At 33.1% G+C, this 24,293-nt stretch overlaps 1 protein-coding gene and 1 long non-coding RNA gene across 2 annotated transcripts; one reads left to right on the top strand and one right to left on the bottom strand.

Moving 5' to 3' along the window:
- Nucleotides 1-7,410: 7,410 nt before the first annotated feature.
- Nucleotides 7,411-8,647, bottom strand: LOC141702788 (uncharacterized). Its single transcript, XR_012567263.1, has 2 exons — nt 7,924-8,647; nt 7,411-7,856 (listed from the first exon to the last, which is right to left on the bottom strand). It is a non-coding gene; the product is annotated as an uncharacterized LOC141702788 (long non-coding RNA).
- Nucleotides 8,648-10,967: 2,320 nt separating this feature from the next.
- LOC141702791 (ATP-dependent DNA helicase RRM3-like) lies at nt 10,968-14,593 on the top strand. The gene is made up of 6 exons (XM_074506399.1): nt 10,968-11,385; nt 11,512-11,700; nt 12,216-12,363; nt 12,547-12,680; nt 12,960-13,774; nt 13,838-14,593. Exons 1-6 carry the CDS (start codon nt 10,968-10,970, stop codon nt 14,591-14,593), a joined length of 2,460 nt encoding a protein of 819 aa, XP_074362500.1.
- The last annotated feature ends 9,700 nt before the right edge of the window (nt 14,594-24,293 follow it).

Here is a 24,293-nt window from a genome sequence, read left to right as displayed (position 1 = left end):
ATTTGAAATTTGAGAAATTGGTCCTACAATAAAAGGAAATGTAACCATTGAAATTGTTATGCGTGTAATTTAAGGTCTGTCAACTTCTCCCTTCCTAACTTTGACCAGCTCTTCAGCTTGAGCACTCAGATCATATGTTAATCTTTAGCCAAACATATTATTCATTTCAATTTAGAAAATAATTTTCTTAAAGAACTGTTTCATATTTAGGTGAAAACTAAATTTGAATTTTTATAAAATATATCATATACATAATAACATTTAGCAAAGAAAGTAAAGAATATATATTTACTGAGAAGTTATTATTTTATGATGATGACATATATGTAATAAGTTATCGAAATAGGATTTTGGGCATTTGGTCCTACAACTTAGTTCAGTAACCCACCCCTTTTATTTTAAATACATTAAGATATAAAATTTAAAAAAATTGAACCATATAAATTAGTTGTGGGTGTAATATATTATCATCTGAAGTGACAGAACCACTAATTTGTTCATGTAATATTCATCATGGATAAACTAAAATGTCTATTTTTTAATAACGATGTCAAAAGTAGGTCACTTTTTAAATATAGTGCACTATAAATTACATGTTCCTTCCTCAAATTTTTAAATTTTTATTTACTAAATAAAATGTGTAAGTTTGATAAATATTAAAAGTTTAGCCAAAAAAGAAAATCAAATACAATTTAGAATGATATTTAAAAGGAAAAGAAAAATTGAGCCCAATTATGCCACAACTTTCATTTTTCTTTACAAAAGTTACAATTGTACTTGATAAATAATATTTCAAGGAAACTAAATAGAGATGAATAAGAGTACTGAAATGTTAGATGTAATATGACCTTACTATTTCATTTCAAAATAATTTTATTTTTAAACTCCCAAACTAAGTATTTAACAAATATCTGTATACAAGTACATGTATAACACAATAAATATATACATCATATTGAAGGTTACAGTTTGGAGTGGAAGACAAGAGTTGTTTGAGAAGTAGGAGTTGCAAAATATGGCGCCCTCTAAACCCGGGTCAGAACTTTGGGGTCCACACACACACTGTTTACAACCTGCTTATAACAATAATAAAGATAATAATAATAATAATATGCAGTGACCCTACTTACCAACTACCACGGATCGCAACAGGTTAAAGTATGCACACAAACCAAACACACTAATATAATACATACCGATTAAATCCCAACCATTCAAACTTAAACTGAGTATTAAACATATTACAAACTTTTACAAATTTACATTATTCCAAAAGAAGCCTACTAGCTCAGCTTCAACAACCTTAATTCCTAGCTCTCGCACTGGACTGGGGATCCTTGCTACCAACTAGTTCCTTTTTAACTGGAAAGAGTATAAACAACATCGCACAAATGAGCTAACTAGCTCAGCAAGTCACAATGACAAAACTGAGAATAATGATCATCAAGTGAATATGGTTATGATATCAAGTGAACAATGGATTATGATTTAGAATTGGATACTATATTTTTATTTTAAAACCAAGGTTAGGCTGCTGATCAGTCACGCACTAACCCCGAGTAAAGCACACAACATTGCTCTAACTACTGGATCCAAGGCACACATTGGCCTAACTTGACCATTATATGGTCTGACCACGAATCTGGTCCACAATTTTATAAAAATAATCCAATTCTAACATATTAACAAAATTAAACAATAATAAACAATAATCAGAATCATTAACAACAGTGAGTGTTTAACAATGAAAGGGTTTCAACCCTTGTGTGGATCAACAAGGTACTTTCAAGGCTTGGATGTTGGGTAATGAAAGAATTGGATAACAAAGGAATCAATGTTTCAGGGTTTCAAGAATTTGGTCTTTCAAAGCATAAGATACCATGGGTTGAGTATATAATAATTCAGTTCAGTGTTTGGTATTTAGTTTGTATGAATTTGTGGAGTAGTATCGTAGATTTGTGGTTCGTGTTTGGGTATACAATAATCAATGGCTTAGAAAGAATATGGTTCATGGCTCAAGAACAATAACTGAAATCAGGGTTTAGGTTTTTGTGCTTCAAAGCACTTGCAATGTCAACAAGACTATCAAGTACTACAATATCTCGAGAAAGTTCAGAACACTTGCCTGATATTAGTTTACTATCCTGTACTCGCTTCCAATCACAATCGTCTTACTCCTCAACTACCTGTTTCCCTTTCCTACATCTTGCCTCTTCTGCTCACATATTATAAGCATCTATCAATCATCAACTCATAGGATTCTATTCAACACATACTTCTATCTACCCTTCGTTTTACCCAAATCCGATTAACGGATTGAAAGTTATGCAATAATCAAGTAAACACCGAATGTATAGATCGATAAAACCAAATTACCCTTCTGTTAATTTTTTTCAGGATTGTTGATGTTCATATATGGGGGTAGTTTTGTCATTTCACCTTTTTTTTGCTCTGGAAGTAAAAAAAAGAGCTCTGGAAATAGCATTTCCCATAATATATTCAAAGTTTGTATATATTATTGTTCGCAGATGCTGGAAAAAAAATAATAAACAAATGGAATCATCCATGTATGCAAAGTACAGAAGGTAAGGTTGACACGTCTTATAAATCGGCAAGAATAACATTGTAATATAATCAAATCCTAGGAGTAACAGATTATTATTCAGGAGGAACATGTGCATCGGCCTACTTCATCAAATCCTTTGAATGATAATCTAAGAATCAAAAGGGACGTGTGCAATCGCATGTAGTTCTTATTAATCTTGAAAAGGAACATATATATACCAAATTCTAGCACAGAAATGTAGATTTGTATATATAAACTGCTCTGCCTCAATCTATAACTAGTTCTCGAAGCTAAACCAAGCGACAAAATATTTTTAGTACCTATTACTTTCTATTCAGTCAACCAATTCAAAAAAAATGTGAGTAGATTATATTTTATCTAATTCACCAACGAGAGATGAATTAGTATTAAATAACTTGATGGTAATTTTGTATGTGTGTTCTTAAAACCCATCTGCAACAGAGTTCTTTTTCGGATTTCTTCTCTCCACTTTTCGTCATTTGATTCGAGTTTATTTTATATGTAAGAACAACTTTTGAATAGATGACATTGATAGTCTTTAGGAGGTTTTTGTTTTGGTTTCTGCTTGGTTTTCTTAAAGGATTTATGAAATCTATGCCAATGCACATCTCCCTCCTGTTTCTTTAACTGTTGTTAATAAGATTTTTTATTTTACGAGTACATGATATGCCCAAGACGTTAAATGCCATAATATTTTTCTACTTTTTGCTTTCTTAAAAACCTATAAGTAGTGTTAGCTTTTACATCAATAATTGCGGTAAGGAAGTCCCAACTGGTTTTGAGTGTTACTAAAATATTTCTGTTGCGGTCCTTGGTCGATCTATGCATGTTTTTATAAATTCTCAATTCAATTAATCATTTGACATCTACAATTTGTTAAAGAAGTGTCATGTTTGTTCTTCAATATATCTCATCCATTTCCTCTTATTAGGTGCTTTTAAGGTATCATTACCGATTACTCTTTTGTTAAAATCCATTTCCAATTAATATTACTATCATAACATGCATGTGTGCCTGTTGATATATCATGTTATAGAATCAAGTAGATAATACAATCTAGATATTGAAGGAGTGGTACACTATATACAATCTTCAGAAAGAAAGTGCAGTGCACAATAATAAGAAAAAAATTTATTCTCAACATTTTACAGCACCCGGAGACAAAGGGGATTCACAAGGTATAAATCAGACAGTACAGTTCTTTTACTCACGATAGCAATCAAATAATTATACAGACATAACCAATTAAATCGAATATTAAAAAAATCATGCATTTATCGACCACGGGCCTCCAAATAGATACCTTATTAAATCTCAAAACCAGATGGGACTAGCTTGTTGCAGTTATTGAAAACCAAGCTGAATGTAACAGGAATATTTATGTTCATTCCCATAATGTTGGCTCTGAAGTGAGTACATACACGAAGACCGGCCTCAAGTTCGACAAGGCCAAAGATGATAGGGCAGCATGGCGCCACTGGAGGGGACCCAATGACGATCTCAACCATGTTCATCACATTTACACATAATCCTAACTTGAGTCCATCACATATACCTGTAATATTAGAAACCGCAATTGAGGAACCGGGTATATCAGAGGTAGGGATAATAATTGCACTGACCAGGCTAAAGAAAAGGCTGATTGAAAAAATAAGGATGACAAATGAAGCAGTGTCCCTGCTTTCCATTTCCGAAAACCTTGTTGGTATTGTTTTAATTAACTTCTGGTTATAATACTGCAGTGAGAGATGAGTGTACGCTTCTTGCTGATGGACTTCATAGTTAACTTAAAACACATATTTATAGGTTCCCAAAATGCAAAATTTTGTATGCTTTTGTTTATAGATGCTTGAAATTACTATAAACCTACAGGATTACCTATTTGCAGTTTACAAAAGGGTAAGGTTAGGACGTCTTATGTGTAGCAAGAAACAACTTTGTAATGTAATCAAATCCTAGAAATCGTAGTTTAAGAATCAGGACTGGGGAGGGAATGTGCGATGCATCAACCTAACTCCATCAATCTTGTAGAGGAACATTACATTAAATATCATCCTACAGAAACTAATTAGCCTACTAATTTATCAAGACCTCTATTAAGAGGTTATGATAAAGAAGAGTACTTAAATATTTGGAAGTGTTTAAAATTGTTTTGTCAACAAAATAGTGTCAAATGCTTTGTGAACAAATTCTAGAAAACAAGAAACACAATAGTTGAATTGTTGTAATACTGAGGACGAAAGATGAAGAGTTATCTAGAGATAGTTTTAGATTCTTTCCAAAATTTCTATTTCCAAAAAAAATCACCACAAATGTTTTAGAAAATGTTCTTTTTGTGTAGGCAAACACCACCTTATATATACTCTCCTGGAGACTACAATTCCTAGCACGTCTTGTGACACAGACTATGCATGCATATGAATACAGAGGTTTAATATTGTGATTATCATCACATCTTTTGAATGATTGTTTAAGAATCACGCAAGGGAGTATGCAACATATAGTTCTTAATCCAAAAGTACATATACTAAACTCTTAAATCCATGTATATAATAGTTCCTACTGCCCCTTTTGAACAGTAACTTCAACCCCTTTATATTATTGTACCCACCAAGTTGTAAAAAATTACTAAAGTTGCCACTGATTAGTTTTTTAAATTGATAATTACATATATATTTGATGAGAATAAAGTTTATATTGGATGAGAAGAAAACTTATGTTGAAAGCTTCTTAAGCTTCTCTTGGAAGGTACGAATGTGTCCTATACACTTTTGAATTTGAAATTCAAATTCTAATTAGTTTTTTTAGGTTGATTAGTGACTTCTCCCCCTCTTTTGAATAGTGTCTTCACCCCCTTTAAGATTGTGTATACAAAATCCTGTTGTTAATTTGACTACGGGTTGATTCATTATGCAATGTATGGGTGGTGAAGAAGGTGACAAGTTCTTTAACCTGGAAGATTTGAATGCAGATTATGGTTGGAAGTATAGAAGAACGAAATAATTGAATAGACGGAATAGAGATAATTTGGTTCAACGGTTTGGTTCAACGATAATTCCCTAATTTTGATTATTACAAAAATAGATAAATAGTGTTATATATATAATAAACTACTAAATTATTAAACTACTACTAAATATAGTACACTTATCCTACTAAACTACGAATACAACTTATCATATTATTAAAAGATATAAATAATAGTGTTACATATCTGCTAAACTTCTAAATTGTTAAATTACTAGAAATAGTCTATTTATTCTACTAAATTACGACCACATGTGATTCTATTATTTTTATTAAAAATTTATAATCATTATATATTTATATAAATATTTTAAAAATATAATATAACTTGATAAATAAAAATTTTAAATATTAATGGAAACCCGTGCATCGCACGGGATTTATGCTAGTGTTGAATAATATAGGAAAATGTTATTTGCATAGCTCATTTTTTATTTCCAGAGCAAAAGTATGTGAAAAGACCAAATTACCCTTCTGTTAATTTTTTTCAGGATTGTTGATGTTCATATATGGGGGGTAGTTTTGTCATTTCACCTTTTTTTTGCTCTGGAAGTAAAAAAAAAGAGCTCTGGAAATAGCATTTCCCATAATATATTCAAAGTTTGCATATATTATTGTTCGTAGATGCTGGAAAAAAAACAATAAACAAATGGAATCATCCATGTATGCAAAGTACAGAAGGTAAGGTTGGCACGTCTTATAAATCGGCAAGAATAACATTGTAATATAATCAAATCCTAGGAGTAACAGATTATTATTCAGGAGGAACATGTGCATCGGCCTACTTCATCAAATCCTTTGAATGAAAATCTAAGAATCAAAAGGGACGTGTGCAATCGCATGTAGTTCTTATTAATCTTGAAAAGGAACATATATATATATACCAAATTCTAGCACAAAAATGTAGATTTGTATATATAAACAACTCTGCCTCAATCTATAACTAGTTCTCGAAGCTAAACCAAGCGACAAAATATTTTTAGTACCTATTACTTTCTATTCAGTCAACCAATTCAAAAAAAATGTGAGTAGATTATATTTTATCTAATTCACCAACGAGAGATGAATTAGTATTGAATAACTTGATGGTAATTTTGTATGTGTGTTCTTAAAACCCATATGCAACAGAGTTCTTTTTCGGATTTCTTCTCTCCACTTTTCGTCATTTGATTCGAGTTTATTTTATATGTAAGAACAACTTTTGAATAGATGACATTGATAGTCTTTAGGAGGTTTTTGTTTTGGTTTCTGCTTGGTTTTCTTAAAGGATTTATGAAATCTATGCCAACGCACATCTCCCTCCTGTTTCTTTAACTGTTGTTAATAAGATTTTTTATTTTACGAGTACATGATATTCCCAAGACGTTAAATGCCATAATATTTTTTTACTTTTTGCTTTCTTAAAAACCTATAAGTAGTGTTAGCTTTTACATCAATAATTGCGGCAAGGAAGTCCCAACTGGTTTTGAGTGTTACTAAAATATTTCTGTTGCGGTCCTTGGTCGATCTATGCATGTTTTTATAAATTCTCAATTCAATTAATAATTTAACATCTACAATTTGTTAAAGAAGTGTCCTATTTGTTCTTCAATATATCTCATCCATTTCCTCTTATTAGGTGCTTTTAAGGTATCATTACCGATTACTCTTTTGTTAAAATCCATTTCCAATTAATATTACAATCATAACATGCATGTGTGCCTGTTGATATATCATGTTATAGAATCAAGTAGATAATACAATCTAGATATTGAAGGAGTGGTACACTATATACAATCTTCAGAAAGAAAGTGCAGTGCACAATAATAAGAAAAAAATTTATTCTCAATATTTTACAGCACCCGGAGACAAAGGGGATTCACAAGGTATAAATCAGACAGTACAGTTCTTTTACTCACGATATCAATCAAATAATTATACAGACGTAACCAATTAAATCGAATATTCAAAAAATCATGCATTTATCGACCACGGGCCGCCAAATAGATACCTTATTAAATCTCAAAACCAGATGGGACTAGCTTGTTGCAGTTATTGAAAACCAAGCTGAATGTAACAGGAATATTTATGTTCATTCCCATAATGTTGGCTCTGAAGTGAGTACATACACGAAGACCGGCCTCAAGTTCGACAAGGCCAAAGATGATAGGGCAGCATGGCGCCACTGGAGGGGACCCAATGACGATCTCAACCATGTTCATCACATTTACACATAATCCTAACTTGAGTCCATCACATATACCTGTAATATTAGAAACCGCAATTGAGGAACCGGGTATATCAGAGGTAGGGATAATAATTGCACTGACCAGGCTAAAGAAAAGGCTGATTGAAAGAAGAAGGATGACAAATGAAGCAGTGTCCCTGCTTTCCATTTCCGAAAACCTTGTTAGTATTGTTTTAATTAGCTTCTGGTTATAATACTGCTGTGAGAGATGAGTGTACGCTTCTTGCTGATGGACTTCGTAGTTAACTTAAAACACATATTTATAGGTTCCCAAAATGCAAAATTTTGTATGCTTTTGTTTGTAGATGCTTGAAATTACTATAAACCTACATGATTACCTATTTGCAGTTTACAAAAGGGTAAGGTTAGGACGTCTTATGTGTAGCAAGAAACAGCTTTGTAATGTAATCAAATCCTAGAAATCGTAGTTTAAGAATCAGGACTGGGGAGGGAATGTGCGATGCATCAACCTAACTCCATCAATCTTGTAGAGAAACATTACATTAAATATCATCCGACAGAAACTAATTAGCCTACTAATTTATCAAGACCTCTATTAAGAGGTTATGATAAAGAAGAGTACTTAAATATTTGGAAGTGTTTAAAATTGTTTTGTCAACAAAACAGTGTCAAATGTTTTGTGAACAAATTCTAGAAAACAAGAAACACAATAGTTGAATTGTTGTAATACTGAGGACGAAAGATGAAGAGTTATCTAGAGATAGTTTTAGATTCTTTCCAAAATTTCTATTTCCAAAAAAAATCACCACAAATATTTTAGAAAATGTTCTTTTTGTGTAGGCAAACACCACCTTATATATACTCTCCTGGAGACTACAATTCCTAGCACGTCTTGTGACACAGACTATGCATGCATATGAATACAGAGGTTTAATATTGTGATTATCATCACATCTTTTGAATGATTGTTTAAGAATCACGCAAGGGAGTATGCAACATATAGTTCTTAATCCAAAAGTACATATACTAAACTCTTAAATCCATGTATATAATAGTTCCTACTGCCCCTTTTGAACAGTAACTTCAACCCCTTTATATTATTGTACCCACCAAGTTGTAAAAAATTACTAAAGTTGCCACTGATTAGTTTTTTAAATTGATAATTACATATATATTTGATGAGAATAAAGTTTATATTGGATGAGAAGAAAACTTATGTTGAAAGCTTCTTAAGCTTCTCTTGGAAGGTACAAATGTGTCCTATACACTTTTGAATTTGAAATTCAAATTCTAATTAGTTTTTTTAGGTTGATTAGTGACTTCTCCCCCTCTTTTGAATAGTGTCTTCACCCCCTTTAAGATTGTGTATACAAAATCCCGTTGTTAATTTGACTACGGGTTGATTCATTATGCAATGTATGGGTGGTGAAGAAGGTGACAAGTTCTTTAACCTGGAAGATTTGAATGCAGATTATGATTGGAAGTACAGAAGAACGAAATAATTGAATAGCCGGAATAGAGATATTCTAGAAATATTCTAGAAATATGTTGAGAGGTAAATATTAGATTATAGCATTGTTAAGCTTTTGTCTGTCTATCCTTATAGTAACAGGAATAACTAAATAATATTTGTTTTAATTATGAAACAGAGGAAACGCGATCAAACATTAATGATGTATCCTTAAATGGACGTGAACCTTTGAACCGGAAAGGGAAGGAAAATTATCTTGGATTTGGTAGAGAATTATTCGCAGATGAGATTGTTACTGATGATGAGGAAGAAAGTAATGACTTTAATGAAGGTGAAATGTATGTGACATTTCGTCTTTGTTATGTGTTACGTAATTATAATTTACCATTTAATGTTTTCTTGTAGGTCCGAATATAGTTGCTCCTTCGCTTTTGTCTGATGATTCTGAAGGATCAGATTATGAAGCAAGTGATTGTGAATCAAGTGGTAAGAAAAAAAAAGATGTACTCCTAAAAAATTACCCACATTTAATTTTGTGAAACTAAATAAAAATGCAGATGATGCAGATTGTCTTAGTTGGTCGCTTGATGGTGATGGTGAAGATATTGTTGATGGGATGAATTCAGATTGTAATTTGATGCAGAGCAGACGTGCACCGCGACGTGTCATTCCTGAGGAGTATGCTTCTTTGGGTGGTCCTACTGCCATATGTTCGAAATGCCATGCTCGGATGTGGAAGGAAGAAAGGGTAAATAAAAATGTGACTAATGGTTGTCCTATATTTTCTCTTTGTTGCATGAAAGGTGCTGTGATATTGCCTTCAATCCCTCCTACCCCTGAGTATTTGATGGATTTATACAACGACAAGAAAAGAGGTCCTGCTTTTCATAGATTTATACGGCTCTACGATACAATTTTTGCCTTTACTTCTACCAGTGGTAACATAGATCATTCAATCAACAATGGAAGGGCGCCTTATGTATACAGATTAAATGGTCAGAACCACCATGTTTTTCGATCTTCAATACTGAATGAAAATGAAACCCCCAAATTTTGTCAACTTTACATTTATGACACCATTAACGAAGTTGATAATCGTCTTCGGTGGGTTAGTGTTCATGACCGAGAAAGTGTTGATAAAGAGGTTGTACGAGGTCTAATAACAATGTTAGATGAAACAAATCAATTGGTTGGTGAGTTTAGGCAGCAACGTGATTTGTATGAAAGCGATGAAATTGTTGAGCTGCATATTACACTGAAAGTTATCAGATCTGAGAGTGGAAGAGAATGTCATATTTCTAGCACTGATGAAGTTGCTAGCATTATGGTTGGTGACACTGAAGAAATATGTGGCGACCGTGATATAGTTGGTAATGAAAAAGGTAAAGGTTTAGTCTGTGTTTCTTATGTTCATCCGAAGTTGATGGCTTTACAGTACCCTTTACTCTTTCCATATGGAGAAGATGGATTTCACCCAAAGATAAAATTTCAAAAGACTATTGATAGTTCGTGCAAACTACGTGGTTTTTTGTCTCTGAAGAATTAATACTCATATACTTTCCAAATTAGGGAGTCTGATGGTAAGGTATATTTAAAAAATAATATATGTTTGTTTATGTTCCCCAGAAATAAATAATGAAAGTTGTATTGTAGGTTTAACTCCTCGGCTAGGTGGAAGACTATTTCAACTGTATATGGTAGATGCTTTTTCTACCATTGAACAGACACGACTACGGTGGTTCCACACTCACCAAACTACTTTACGAAATGAATTATACAACAATATTTGTAGATCTGTTAGCATAGGTGATGTGGACAGTTCAAATACCGGTAAAGGTATAGTTCTTCCAGCTGGCTACGTTGGTTCGAAGCGATACATGCAACAAAATTTCCAAGATGCGTTGGCCGTATGCCGTTACATCGAACATCCTGACATATTCCTGACTATGACCTGTAATTCTCTTTGGGATAAAATTCAGAAGATGATGGAGTATGTGCCTGGTTGCATTGCTCCAAACTGTCCCGACATCATATCAAGGGTGTTTAGGCTAAAACTTGATCAGTTAATGGTAGATATTAAGGACAAAAAACACTTTGGGGTTTGTATTGGAGGTAAGAGTGTTTACCAGGACTTTCTTAGTTTAATTTTTAATTAGATTATTACGTTAAGAAGATTTTGGTAAAAGTACATTTTGTTTTGTAAATTGCCAATATAATCTATATTTTCCCGTTTTGCAGTTATGTATTTCGTCGAGTTTCAGAAAAGGGGCCTTCCACATGTACATATGTTAATATGGCTTGATGCTGATTCGAAAAAAAACCTCAAGCAGAATGTGGATAAATTTGTATCCGCAGAAATCCCAAATCCTTTATTAGATCTGGTTGGTTATGTAGCCGTGAAGGAATTTATGATCCACGGTCCATGTGGTTTGCAAAAAGTAAGATATAGGCATACCCTTTTTATGTGTCATTTCAGAATCCAGTAAGTTACCCTAATACCAAAACTTTGTAATAATTGAATGGTTTCAAGTACTGTGCTCGAACTACTTTTGATGACAGTGGCTTCCCGATGTATATGTGACGCATGACAAACATTACTGTTGAAATAAGGAAGGCTGAGCTGGATAACCAGTGGGTAATACCATACAACCGGGATCTTTTAGTCAAGTATCAATGCCATATGAATGTGGAAATATGGTGTCACACACATAGTCTAAAGTATTTATTTAAATATTGTTTGAAAGGCCATGATCATGCTACGGTTCATGTCCAGAGAAAGAGAAAAAGGCAACCGAATGACACTGATGAGGGGGGAATAGATGATATAAATGCATATTTTGATGGCAGATATTTATGTGGTGCTGAATTAAACTATAGGATTTTTGGCTTCCCTATCCATCATAGAAGTATATCTGTTGAGAGATTTCCATTTCACTTACCAGGTGACAAAAACTGCACCTTTCGTGCCAATGAAGCGCTAGGGAAAGTTGCTGCCAGGGAGAAGAACAAGTTCAGTAAACTGGAAGCCTTTTTTTATTTAAACTCTGTTGATGTTAATGCACGGAAGTACACATATGATGAAATTCCAAGGTTTTATGTGTAAAATGATGGTGAGAGTAAATGGAGCATGAGGAAGCGTGGGTTTTAAATAGGTAGATTGTGTTATGAGCATCACAGTACGGGAGAGCCTTGGTTTTTTCGTTTATTACTTACGAAGGTACGTGGTGCCACCTCCTTTGAGTCTTTACGTACCATTAATGGAGTTTGTTACAGTACATTTCGCGATGCCTATAAAGAGTATGGTTTATTGGACGATGATAAAGAATGGCATGAAATGTTGACTCAAGCTTCTGCAGGTGGATTACCTCCCCAGGTTCGACAGCTTTTTGTCCATATTATTGTCAATTGTAAAATCACTGATTTGAAGACTTTATGGAGTACACATTGGAAGAGCATGGTTGATGACATTTTACTCAGACGACTTCAAAGTTGTCCAAATACCTTATTCACTCTTAATGACACGCAACTGATGCTTTAGGAGGTATGACACCTTTTTACATTACAGTCTAGGACAAATTTTAAAATTTTTGTGGGCTAGAAATGCAGTCCATTAATTGTTCGTCATTTTTTCTATAATTGGGTGAATGCTGTTAAATAGTTTTATATATGAAATATTGCATAAATAGATGAGTTGCTCCGATCAGTTGGTAAATCCTTGAAGAAATTTGATCAGTTGCCTCAACCTCCTCGCAGCTATTTGAACAATGGAACAAACAATTTGATAATTGAAGAGACAAGCTATGACACCAGGAAGATGGAGTATGAAACTGCCAAGCTACTACAAGACTGTACAGAGGAGCAGGGGAAAATATATGATGCAGTAATACAATCTATTGACAGTAATGTTGGAGGGATTTTCTTCGTTTATGGTAGTGGTGGATGTGGAAAGACATTCTTATGGAGAACTCTTATATGTAAGTTACGTTCACAAGGTAAAATTATGCTTCCAGTTGCTTCTTCAGGGACTGCTGCCACATTAATGCCCGGTGGTCGGACTGCGCACTCAAGATTTAAAATTCCAATAGTTCTTGATGAATGTTCAACATGTAATATTGCCCATAATTCAGATATTGCGCAACTCATAAAGCAAACACAACTAATAATATGGGACGAGGCGCCTATGCAGCACAGGTACGCATTTGAATGCCTAGACCGATCGTTGAAGGATATCATGAAACCTGTTGATCCAGAACGTTACGCCATGTCGTTTGGCGGTATTACCGTAGTTCTGGGTGGTGATTTCCGTCAAATCCTTCCAGTAATTACGTATGGAGATTGTGCTGATATTGTAGCTGCTTGTATCACTAGGTCACGGTTGTGGTCAATTTGCCAAGTATTCTTGCTGACAGAAAACATGCGCTTGAAACAAGGTGAGAGTGATAGTGAAAGTGAAGAGCTTAAAAAGTTTGCAAAATGGGTACTTGACATTGGTAATGGCCAGGTCAGTCCACCTCGAGTCTGCAATTTACAACTCACTGAAAATTAAATTTTGATTCCGTCTTAGTTCTGTGATGTACAAAATGAAAACACAGTTGATAACATGATTTGTAGCACGTATCCTAATTTTTCTCACGAAGGGCACATTACACAGTACTTGAGCGAAAGAGCTATTTTGATCCCTACCAACCAGACTGTGGGCCACCTCAATTCGCTTATTGTAGACAAGCTTCCCAGAGTATCTGTGTCCTATTTTTGTGTTGATGCTACAGAGGAATTTGGTGGGACAGATGGGGATCTGAATGAAGCCTTCCCAATAGAGTATTTGAACTCCTTAAATGTTGCTGGGATGCCACCTCATGATCTGAAACTGAAGGTTGGGGCTGTTGTTATGCTAATGTATAATTTGAACCAAACCCTAGGTTTGTGTAATGGTATAAGGATGATTGTGACCAAATGCCTGAGATTCTGTGTGGAGTGTGAAGTAATCTGTGGTATGTTTGTTGGTTCGAAGCATTTCATTTCACGTATGGAGCTTTCTCTCTCAGATACAAAAATGCCATTCAAATTGATACGGAAACAAATGGCTCTACAGATATGCTATGCCATGACAATCAACAAATCTCAAGGTCAATCCCTGAAGATAGTTGGGCTATACTTACCTAAGTCAGTTTTCACTCATGGACAGTACTATGTTGCTATTAGTCGAGTAACCTCACCCACTAGCCTCACTATATTTGTTGATGATGAGTCTGGTGCAGCTACAAATATCACCCAGAATGTTGTGTACAAAGAAGTTTTTTACGGCCTTCCAGAAGCTTAGTTTGTTTGATTTTATAAATGTGTAGGAATACAGTATTGTGATTAAGTAATTATGTAAATCTGATTGTGGGAAAATGTTTTACTGTGTTAAATACTTTGCTCTTAACCATTATATATTGTAACTTATGTTACAGATTGGTAGTAGTTTATTCTTCTACAAATGTATTCTGAATTGTTTCATCTTACATGTAACATAATAAAGAAGAATTACGCTAATAACCGTAGAAATAGATGAAAAAAGGGTATAATTAAAATGCGAATAGTTGATCAAACGTAACAAACTTCAAAAGTACAAATAAGTACTGAATTAAAGTACAAATAACCTTCATGCCAGATTGGAAGTGCAATTAAGTAAGGAGAACAACTCTGAATGTGTAGTTATTTTGGTACATGAATTCGTAGTCTGTTGCCTGCAACAAAGTTATTGTCGTAGGTGAAATCGTTCCAGCACAATCCAAATCGGCACGTTTTCCTCTTTCGCTGAACAGCGACATACAAAGTACCATCTCCAAATAGAAGTCTGATGAGAGTAGATTTGGTCCATGGTCGATATACTTGGAGCATGTGTCTTGGGAAATACTATATGGAAGATAAAAAAAAGTTAAGAGCACAAGTACGGATTAAGCATAATCAAATTTTTACAAGGACTAGGTACAGGTAATCTTACCACTCCGTGTCCTCTTTGATCAACATGTTATGGCAACAGAGTTACTGTGAAGGAAAGGATTTTTTCTTCTTCACCAGAATATACTTCTGGATTTGCTTGGGTGGCTCCTGAAGCGGCATGAAATTTTACAGTTACTTACGAAACTATAACAAGTCATTAACCCATCAATTGAAATGTACCTTCGTCCACATTTGCCTGAGCCGCATTATGCAAAATCCCAGGTATTTGACTTCCTCCCGATGATATCTCATTAACCAATCCTGGGATACAAATAATTAGTTATATTATTGCATACATCCCAACGATCACCCGCACAAAATATACACATACGTATGAAACTATAACAAGTCATTAACACATCAATTCAAAGGTACCTTCCTCGACATTTGCCTCAGCCGCATCATGCAAAATCCCAGGTAATTGACTTCCTCCTGATGAAATGTCATTAACCAATCGTGGAATAGAAATAATTAGTATGAATTATGTATACAGGCTAACAAACATCCCTACCTAAATGGATAGAGTACTATTGTACCTATTGTTTGGCCTGGTGATCTCTCCAAATGAGCATCTTTTATAAAGCAAGCAAAATTGGTTATTCTGTATGGTTCTTTGGTAATATACTACATACTGAAATGAAAAGTACCTGAAGAATCCGAATCTGACGTAGACATATCAGTAACCTCAAAACACAGTCTTTTCCCAAGCTCTTTGAAAGACACTTTAGCGGGTGCAGAATTAAGAATATCCATACAATTTGTGCTAAATATTGTTAAGTATAGACTTGATAGCCCAACACAATCGAAGAAAATCCAAAAACTCTCCCTCATAGAATAATTGTTGAAAACTTCATCCAAATCGAACAAATTTTTATTGAGGTCAGATAACTTAGCCATGTACTGCCACCTGTCACCAAACGACAACTTAACTTTCTTACCCAGCATTGAACCATAAGTGTCTATAAACTTTGATGGTAATTCCTATATAGTACAAATATAGATGTGAAGAACATAAATGTATTAGCCACACCCTAAAATTGTTTCAGCTAATATAAGTTATGCAATTATGTTACCAGATTCCCGTCATGCAGCATGTCATGACTAACCATTTTAAGACAATTTTTGGCTAAAATTCCACTTCCATGAACTGCCCGGGAAGAATACAACATGGTTAACAATTTTGTCATATACAGTTAATGTTTGTGAGGTCTGATAAAGATCTGCAAATATACCTTCAATTTTTGATTACTAGTCATTATCATTGTCAATGATACTTATATTCAACCTCTGCGAATGCTCTGTACGCGAAATCACACAAACATCCCCTTCTTTCAAATTCACAGATTCACGGAATTTTGTCCACTCTTTGTTAAAGAGCAAATTCCCATTCTCCCATTTCAAGTTTATAATCCAAGTACTTTTGTTCAGGCATAACTGAACCCAGGTCATTTGTTCATGTACATTTAATCGGGCGATGACATGATTGGGCAGCACCTAACCAATATAGAATTACAATTGAACTTGATAGTAAAAGTAGCAAGGGGAAATGACATTCGATTGAGAAAAATGTAACCTGAGTTAAGCGTTGTGTTGAAGGTGTTCTTTGTCAATGTAAACTCTGTCACTTAAGCGGCTGTCACCCATTGCATTGTAGAAGAACCTTGCTGCCATTTTCTCAATTTCGGCCGGACTAAAAATTTCCCGATCACGTCCTGTACCGCACACTTTATGATACTGAATAGGCCTTAGTGAGTAATCAATCTCCACCGTATTACCATCAAATATTTGAACATGAAAACGTCCATGGTCTTTGTAATCAAGAAGGAAGACACTGTATGGTTTGATTGCATAGAAATCCATAATTTTCCCAATATTTCCTATGCATGCATTGGCACTATCCAATGAACATTGCCATGCATCACCATTTCTAACCCGGAGATACACTGTTCTGGTCAATTCATTTCTCACAATTTTTACAAACTCCTCAGGCAAAGGCTGATTCGGGAAAATATAAATAGATTAATTGTACTGACTAAGCAAATTCAAATAGAACTGAAGTACAAGTACAAGCCTTAATATAAAGATTTGTGATCACAAAGTAAGAAATAACATACCAGCTCTCCTTTGTAATATGCTTCTACAAAACAGGACATAGCAATTGCATTCATTTCATTCTGAATAACACATTCCTCCTGCGTCAATACATATATGTCTAATAGTTTAATTGATGATATATATTGCACACATGAACAAATACTGAAGATTGAAGAAAAGAACTTCTTACCTTTAACAATGCGCAATGAGCCACTCAGAACCTAAGAAACCCCTTTCTCAGTTTGTGGAAGTTACTGGACAACCCCTTTCCCTCGGCTCTCCCCCTACCTGTTCAATAACTACAACTTGCAGCTGCAATTGGGTTGTATGTGCTTCAGGTAGAGGTCTTTTATAACTATAAATTATGTTATGCACTTATTGAATTTAACTAACCCATATATTCGGTCAAATATTATTTCAATTCTTTATCATATCGATTTGAAGGAGTATACATTTTTTTAACCAAAATACTAGATTCGAAAATTCTATTATTATAATATTACACACCATTATAGGAAAAAAAGGGAAAAAAATTTATTAATATAATATATATGAATTTCCATTGTCTCTTGAATTTTAGCATTTAAATCAAATGCATCTTCAACCAACCTTATTATTAATTATAATTAAAACAAATCACGGTTTGTAATAGATTTTTTTCTTAAACGTTAAATATTAATTTTCAAAAGTACTTTATATATAAATATATATATACATATATTAAAAAATTATATATCTATATATAAATATGAAGTTTGTTTATAAACAATATTTAGGCCGGTGAAGACTGACGACCATAATTAAGGGAAACACTATACATTGTCTAAGATTACGTCCTATAGTACCCAAGATTTCCCCCCTAAATATTGGCCTAAATTCGGACCAACATAATTATCTATTACAACCATTTGGTCTAAATCTACTTCCCAAATCATATATCAATATTTTATTCTTTCGATAATTAATAAAAAGTTATTTTAATTCGTTGATACTAATTCACTTACCTATTCATATTAAATTAAAACCTGACAATAGATAATTTTATAAGAATCTCGAACTGTAAGCCGATAAAAAAATTTAAATTATTTAAATTTATCTATTAACTTATCAAATTTGGATTTTGGGCAATTGGTCATACAACTTACTTCAGTAACCCACTCTTTTATTTTAAATACATCAAGATAATAAATAAAAGGAAATGTAACCATATAAATTTTTATGCGTGTAATTTCAGGTTTCTCAACTGTTGCCTTCCGATTTTTGACTAGCTCTTCCACTTGAGCACTCAATTCATATGTTAACCTTTAGGCATACATATTATTCATTTGGATTTAGCAAATAATTTTCTTAAAGAACTGTTTCATATTTAGGTGAAAATTAAATTTGATTTCTTACAAAATATGTCATATATATAATAACATTCAGCAAAAAATGTAAAGAATATTTATTAAAAGAGAAGATATTATTTGATGATGATTACAAATATTTAATAAGTTATCGAATTTGGATTTTGGTCAATTGGTCATACAACTTAGTTCAATAACCCACCCCTTTTATTTTAAATACATTAAGATATAAAATTTAATTTTTTTAAAAAAAATTGAATTTCGAATTTTGACCAGCTCTTCAATTTAAGCACTCGCGTATGTTAAAAAAAGAGCTGAACATGTTATTCATTTGAACTCAGAAAATAGTTTTTTTCAAAAACTGTTTAATATTTAGGTGAAAACTAGATTTGATTGATTACAGAATATGTAAAGAATATAAATTTACTGAGAAGTTATTTTTTTATTATGATTAAATATATCTATTAATTTATCAAATTTGAAATTTGAGAAATTGGTCCTACAATAAAAGGAAATGTAACCATTGAAATTGTTATGCGTGTAATTTAAGGTCTGTCAACTTCTCCCTTCCTAACTTTGACCAGCTCTTCAGCTTGAGCACTCAGATCATATGTTAATCTTTAGCCAAATATATTATTCATTTCAATTTAGAAAATAATTTTCTTAAAAGAACTGTTTCATATTTAGGTGAAAACTAAATTTGAATTTTTATAAAATATATCATATACATAATAACATTTAGCAAAGAAAGTAAAGAATATATATTTACTGAGAAGTTATTATTTTATGATGATGACATATATGTAATAAGTTATCGAAATAGGATTTTGGGCATTTGGTCCTACAACTTAGTTCAGTAACCCACCCCTTTTATTTTAAATACATTAAGATATAAAATTTAAAAAAATTGAACCATATAAATTATTGTGGGTGTAATATATTATCATCTGAAGTGACAGAACCACTAATTTGTTCATGTAATATTCATCATGGATAAACTAAAATGTCTATTTTTTAATAACGATGTCAAAAGTAGGTCACTTTTTAAATATAGTGCACTATAAATTACATGTTCCTTCCTCAAATTTTTAAATTTTTATTTACTAAATAAAATGTGTAAGTTTGATAAATATTAAAAGTTTAGCCAAAAAAGAAAATCAAATACAATTTAGAATGATATTTAAAAGGAAAAGAAAAATTGAGCCCAATTATGCCACAACTTTCAATTTTCTTTACAAAAGTTACAATTGTACTTGATAAATAATATTTCAAGGAAACTAAATAGAGATGAATAAGAGTACTGAAATGTTAGATGTAATATGACCTTACTATTTCATTTCAAAATAATTTTATTTTTAAACTCCCAAACTAAGTATTTAACAAATATCTGTATACAAGTACATGTATAACACAATAAATATATACATCATATTGAAGGTTACAGTTTGGAGTGGAAGACAAGAGTTGTTTGAGAAGTAGGAGTTGCAAAATATGGCGCCCTCCTAAACCCGGGTCAGAAGTTTGAGGTCCACACACACACTGTTTACAACCTGCTTATAACAATAATAAAGATAATAATAATAATAATATGCAGTGACCCTACTTACCAACTACCACGGATCGCAACAGGTTAAAGTATGCACACAAACCAAACACACTAATATAATACATACCGATTAAATCCCAACCATTCAAACTCAAACTGAGTATTAAACATATTACAAACTTTTACAAATTTACATTATTCCAAAAGAAGCCTACTAGCTCAGCTTCAACAACCTTAATTCCTAGCTCTCGCACTGGACTGAGGATCCTTGCTACCAACTGGTTCCTTTTTAACTGGAAAGAGTATAAACAACATCGCACAAATGAGCTAACTAGCTCAGCAAGTCACAATGACAAAACTGAGAATAATGATCATCAAGTGAATATGGTTATGATATCAAGTGAACAATGGATTATGATTTAGAATTGGATACTATATTTTTATTTTAAAACCAAGGTTAGGCTGCTGATCAGTCACGCACTAACCCCGAGTAAAGCACACAACATTGCTCTAACTACTGGATCCAAGGCACACATTGGCCTAACTTGACCATTATATGGTCTGACCACGAATCTGATCCACAATTTTATAAAAATAATCCAATTCTAACATATTAACAAAATTAAACAATAATAAACAATAATCAGAATCATTAACAACAGTGAGTGTTTAACAATGAAAGGGTTTCAACCCTTGTGTGGATCAACAAGGTACTTTCAAGGCTTGGATGTTGGGTAATGAAAGAATTGGATAACAAAGGAATCAATGTTTCAGGGTTTCAAGAATTTGGTCTTTCAAAGCATAAGATACCATGGGTTGAGTATATAATAATTCAGTTCAGTGTTTGGTATTTAGTTTGTATGAATTTGTGGAGTAGTATCGTAGATTTGTGGTTCGTGTTTGGGTATACAATAATCAATGGCTTAGAAAAGAATATGGTTCATGGCTCAAGAACAATAACTGAAATCAGGGTTTAGGTTTTTGTGCTTCAAAGCACTTGCAATGTCAACAAGACTATCAAGTACTACAATATCTCGAGAAAGTTCAGAACACTTGCCTGATATTAGTTTACTATCCTGTACTCGCTTCCAATCACAATCGTCTTACTCCTCAACTACCTGTTTCCCTTTCCTACATCTTGCCTCTTCTGCTCACATATTATAAGCATCTATCAATCATCAACTCATAGGATTCTATTCAACACATACTTCTATCTACCCTTCGTTTTACCCAAATCCGATTAACGGATTGAAAGTTATGCAATAATCAAGTAAACACCGAATGTATAGATCGATAAAACCAAATTACCCTTCTGTTAATTTTTTTCAGGATTGTTGATGTTCATATATGGGGGTAGTTTTGTCATTTCACCTTTTTTTTGCTCTGGAAAGTAAAAAAAGAGCTCTGGAAATAGCATTTCCCATAATATATTCAAAGTTTGTATATATTATTGTTCGCAGATGCTGGAAAAAAAATAATAAACAAATGGAATCATCCATGTATGCAAAGTACAGAAGGTAAGGTTGACACGTCTTATAAATCGGCAAGAATAACATTGTAATATAATCAAATCCTAGGAGTAACAGATTATTATTCAGGAGGAACATGTGCATCGGCCTACTTCATCAAATCCTTTGAATGATAATCTAAGAATCAAAAGGGACGGGTGCAATCGCATGTAGTTCTTATTAATCTTGAAAGGAACATATATATACCAAATTCTAGCACAGAAATGTAGATTTGTATATATAAACTGCTCTGCCTCAATCTATAACTAGTTCTCGAAGCTAACCAAGCGACAAATATTTTAGTACCTATTACTTTCTATTCAGTCAACCAATTCAAAAAAAATGTGAGTAGATTATATTTTATCTAATTCACCAACGAGAGATGAATTAGTATTAAATAACTTGATGGTAATTTTGTATGTGTGTTCTTAAAACCCATCTGCAACAGAGTTCTTTTTCGGATTTCTTCTCTCCACTTTTCGTCATTTGATTCGAGTTTATTTTATATGTAAGAACAACTTTTGAATAGATGACATTGATAGTCTTTAGGAGGTTTTTGTTTTGGTTTCTGCTTGGTTTTCTTAAAGGATTTATGAAATCTATGCCAATGCACATCTCCCTCCTGTTTCTTTAACTGTTGTTAATAAGATTTTTTATTTTACGAGTACATGATATGCCCAAGACGTTAAATGCCATAATATTTTTCTACTTTTGCTTTCTTAAAAACCTATAAGTAGTGTTAGCTTTTACATCAATAATTGCGGTAAGGAAGTCCCAACTGGTTTTGAGTGTTTACTAAAATATTTCTGTTGCGGTCCTTGGTCGATCTATGCATGTTTTTATAAATTCTCAATTCAATTAATCATTTGACATCTACAATTTGTTAAAGAAGTGTCATGTTTGTTCTTCAATATATCTCATCCATTTCCTCTTATTAGGTGCTTTTAAGGTATCATTACCGATTACTCTTTTGTTAAAATCCATTTCCCATTAATATTACTATCATAACATGCATGTGTGCCTGTTGATATATCATGTTATAGAATCAAGTAGATAATACAATCTAGATATTGAAGGAGTGGTACACTATATACAATCTTCAGAAAGAAAGTGCAGTGCACAATAATAAGAAAAAAATTTATTCTCAACATTTTACAGCACCCGGAGACAAAGGGGATTCACAAGGTATAAATCAGACAGTACAGTTCTTTTACTCACGATAGCAATCAAATAATTATACAGACATAACCAATTAAATCGAATATTAAAAAAATCATGCATTTATCGACCACGGGCCTCCAAATAGATACCTTATTAAATCTCAAAACCAGAATGGGACTAGCTTGTTGCAGTTATTGAAAACCAAGCTGAATGTAACAGGAATATTATGTTCATTCCCATAATGTTGGCTCTGAAGTGAGTACATACACGAAGACCGGCCTCAAGTTCGACAAGGCCAAGATGATAGGGCAGCATGGCGCCACTGGAGGGGACCCAATGACGATCTCAACCATGTTCATCACATTTACACATAATCCTAACTTGAGTCCATCACTATACCTGTATATTAGAAACCGCATTGAGGAACCGGGTATATCAGAGGTAGGGATAATAATTGCACTGACCAGGCTAAAGAAAAGGCTGATTGAAAAATAAGGATGACAAATGAAGCAGTGTCCCTGCTTTCCATTTCCGAAAACCTTGTTGGTATTGTTTTAATTAACTTCTGGTTATAATACTGCAGGTGATGAGATGAGTGTTACGCTTCTTGCTGATGGACTTCATAGTTAACTTAAAACACATATTTATAGGTTCCCAAATGCAAAATTTTGTATGCTTTTGTTTATAGATGCTTGAAATTACTATAAACCTACAGGATTACCTATTTGCAGTTTACAAAGGGTAAGGTTAGGACGCTTATGTGGAGCAAGAAACAACTTTGTAATGTAATCAAATCCTAGAAATCGTAGTTAAGAATCAGGACTGGGGAGAGGGAATGTGCGATGCATCAACCTAACTCCATCAATCTGTAGAGGAACATTACATTAAATATCATCCTACAGAAACTAATTAGCCTACTAATTTTATCAAGACCTCTATTAAGAGGTTATGATAAAGAAGAGTACTTAAATATTTGGAAGTGTTTAAAATTGTTTTGTCAACAAAATAGTGTCAAATGCTTTGTGAACAAATTCTAGAAAACAAGAAACACAATAGTTGAATTGTGTAATACTGAGGACGAAAGATGAAGAGTTATCTAGAGATAGTTTTAGATTCTTTCCAAAATTTCTATTTCCAAAAAAAATCACCACAAATGTTTTAGAAAATGTTCTTTTGTGTAGGCAAACACCACCTTATATTACTCTCCTGGAGGACTACAATTCCTAGCACGTTGTGACACAGACTATGCATGCATATGAATACAGAGGTTTAATATTGTGATTATCATCACATCTTTTGAATGATTGTTTAAGAATCACGCAAGGGAGTATGCAACATATAGTTCTTAATCCAAAAGTACATATACTAAACTCTTAAATC

This window comes from Apium graveolens, unplaced genomic scaffold (assembly GCF_009905375.1).
Source record: "Apium graveolens cultivar Ventura unplaced genomic scaffold, ASM990537v1 ctg5723, whole genome shotgun sequence".
NCBI classification, from domain to species: domain Eukaryota; kingdom Viridiplantae; phylum Streptophyta; class Magnoliopsida; order Apiales; family Apiaceae; genus Apium; species Apium graveolens.
Note: the sequence above shows the minus strand (reverse complement) of the source record. Positions and strands in the feature narration are given on the sequence as shown.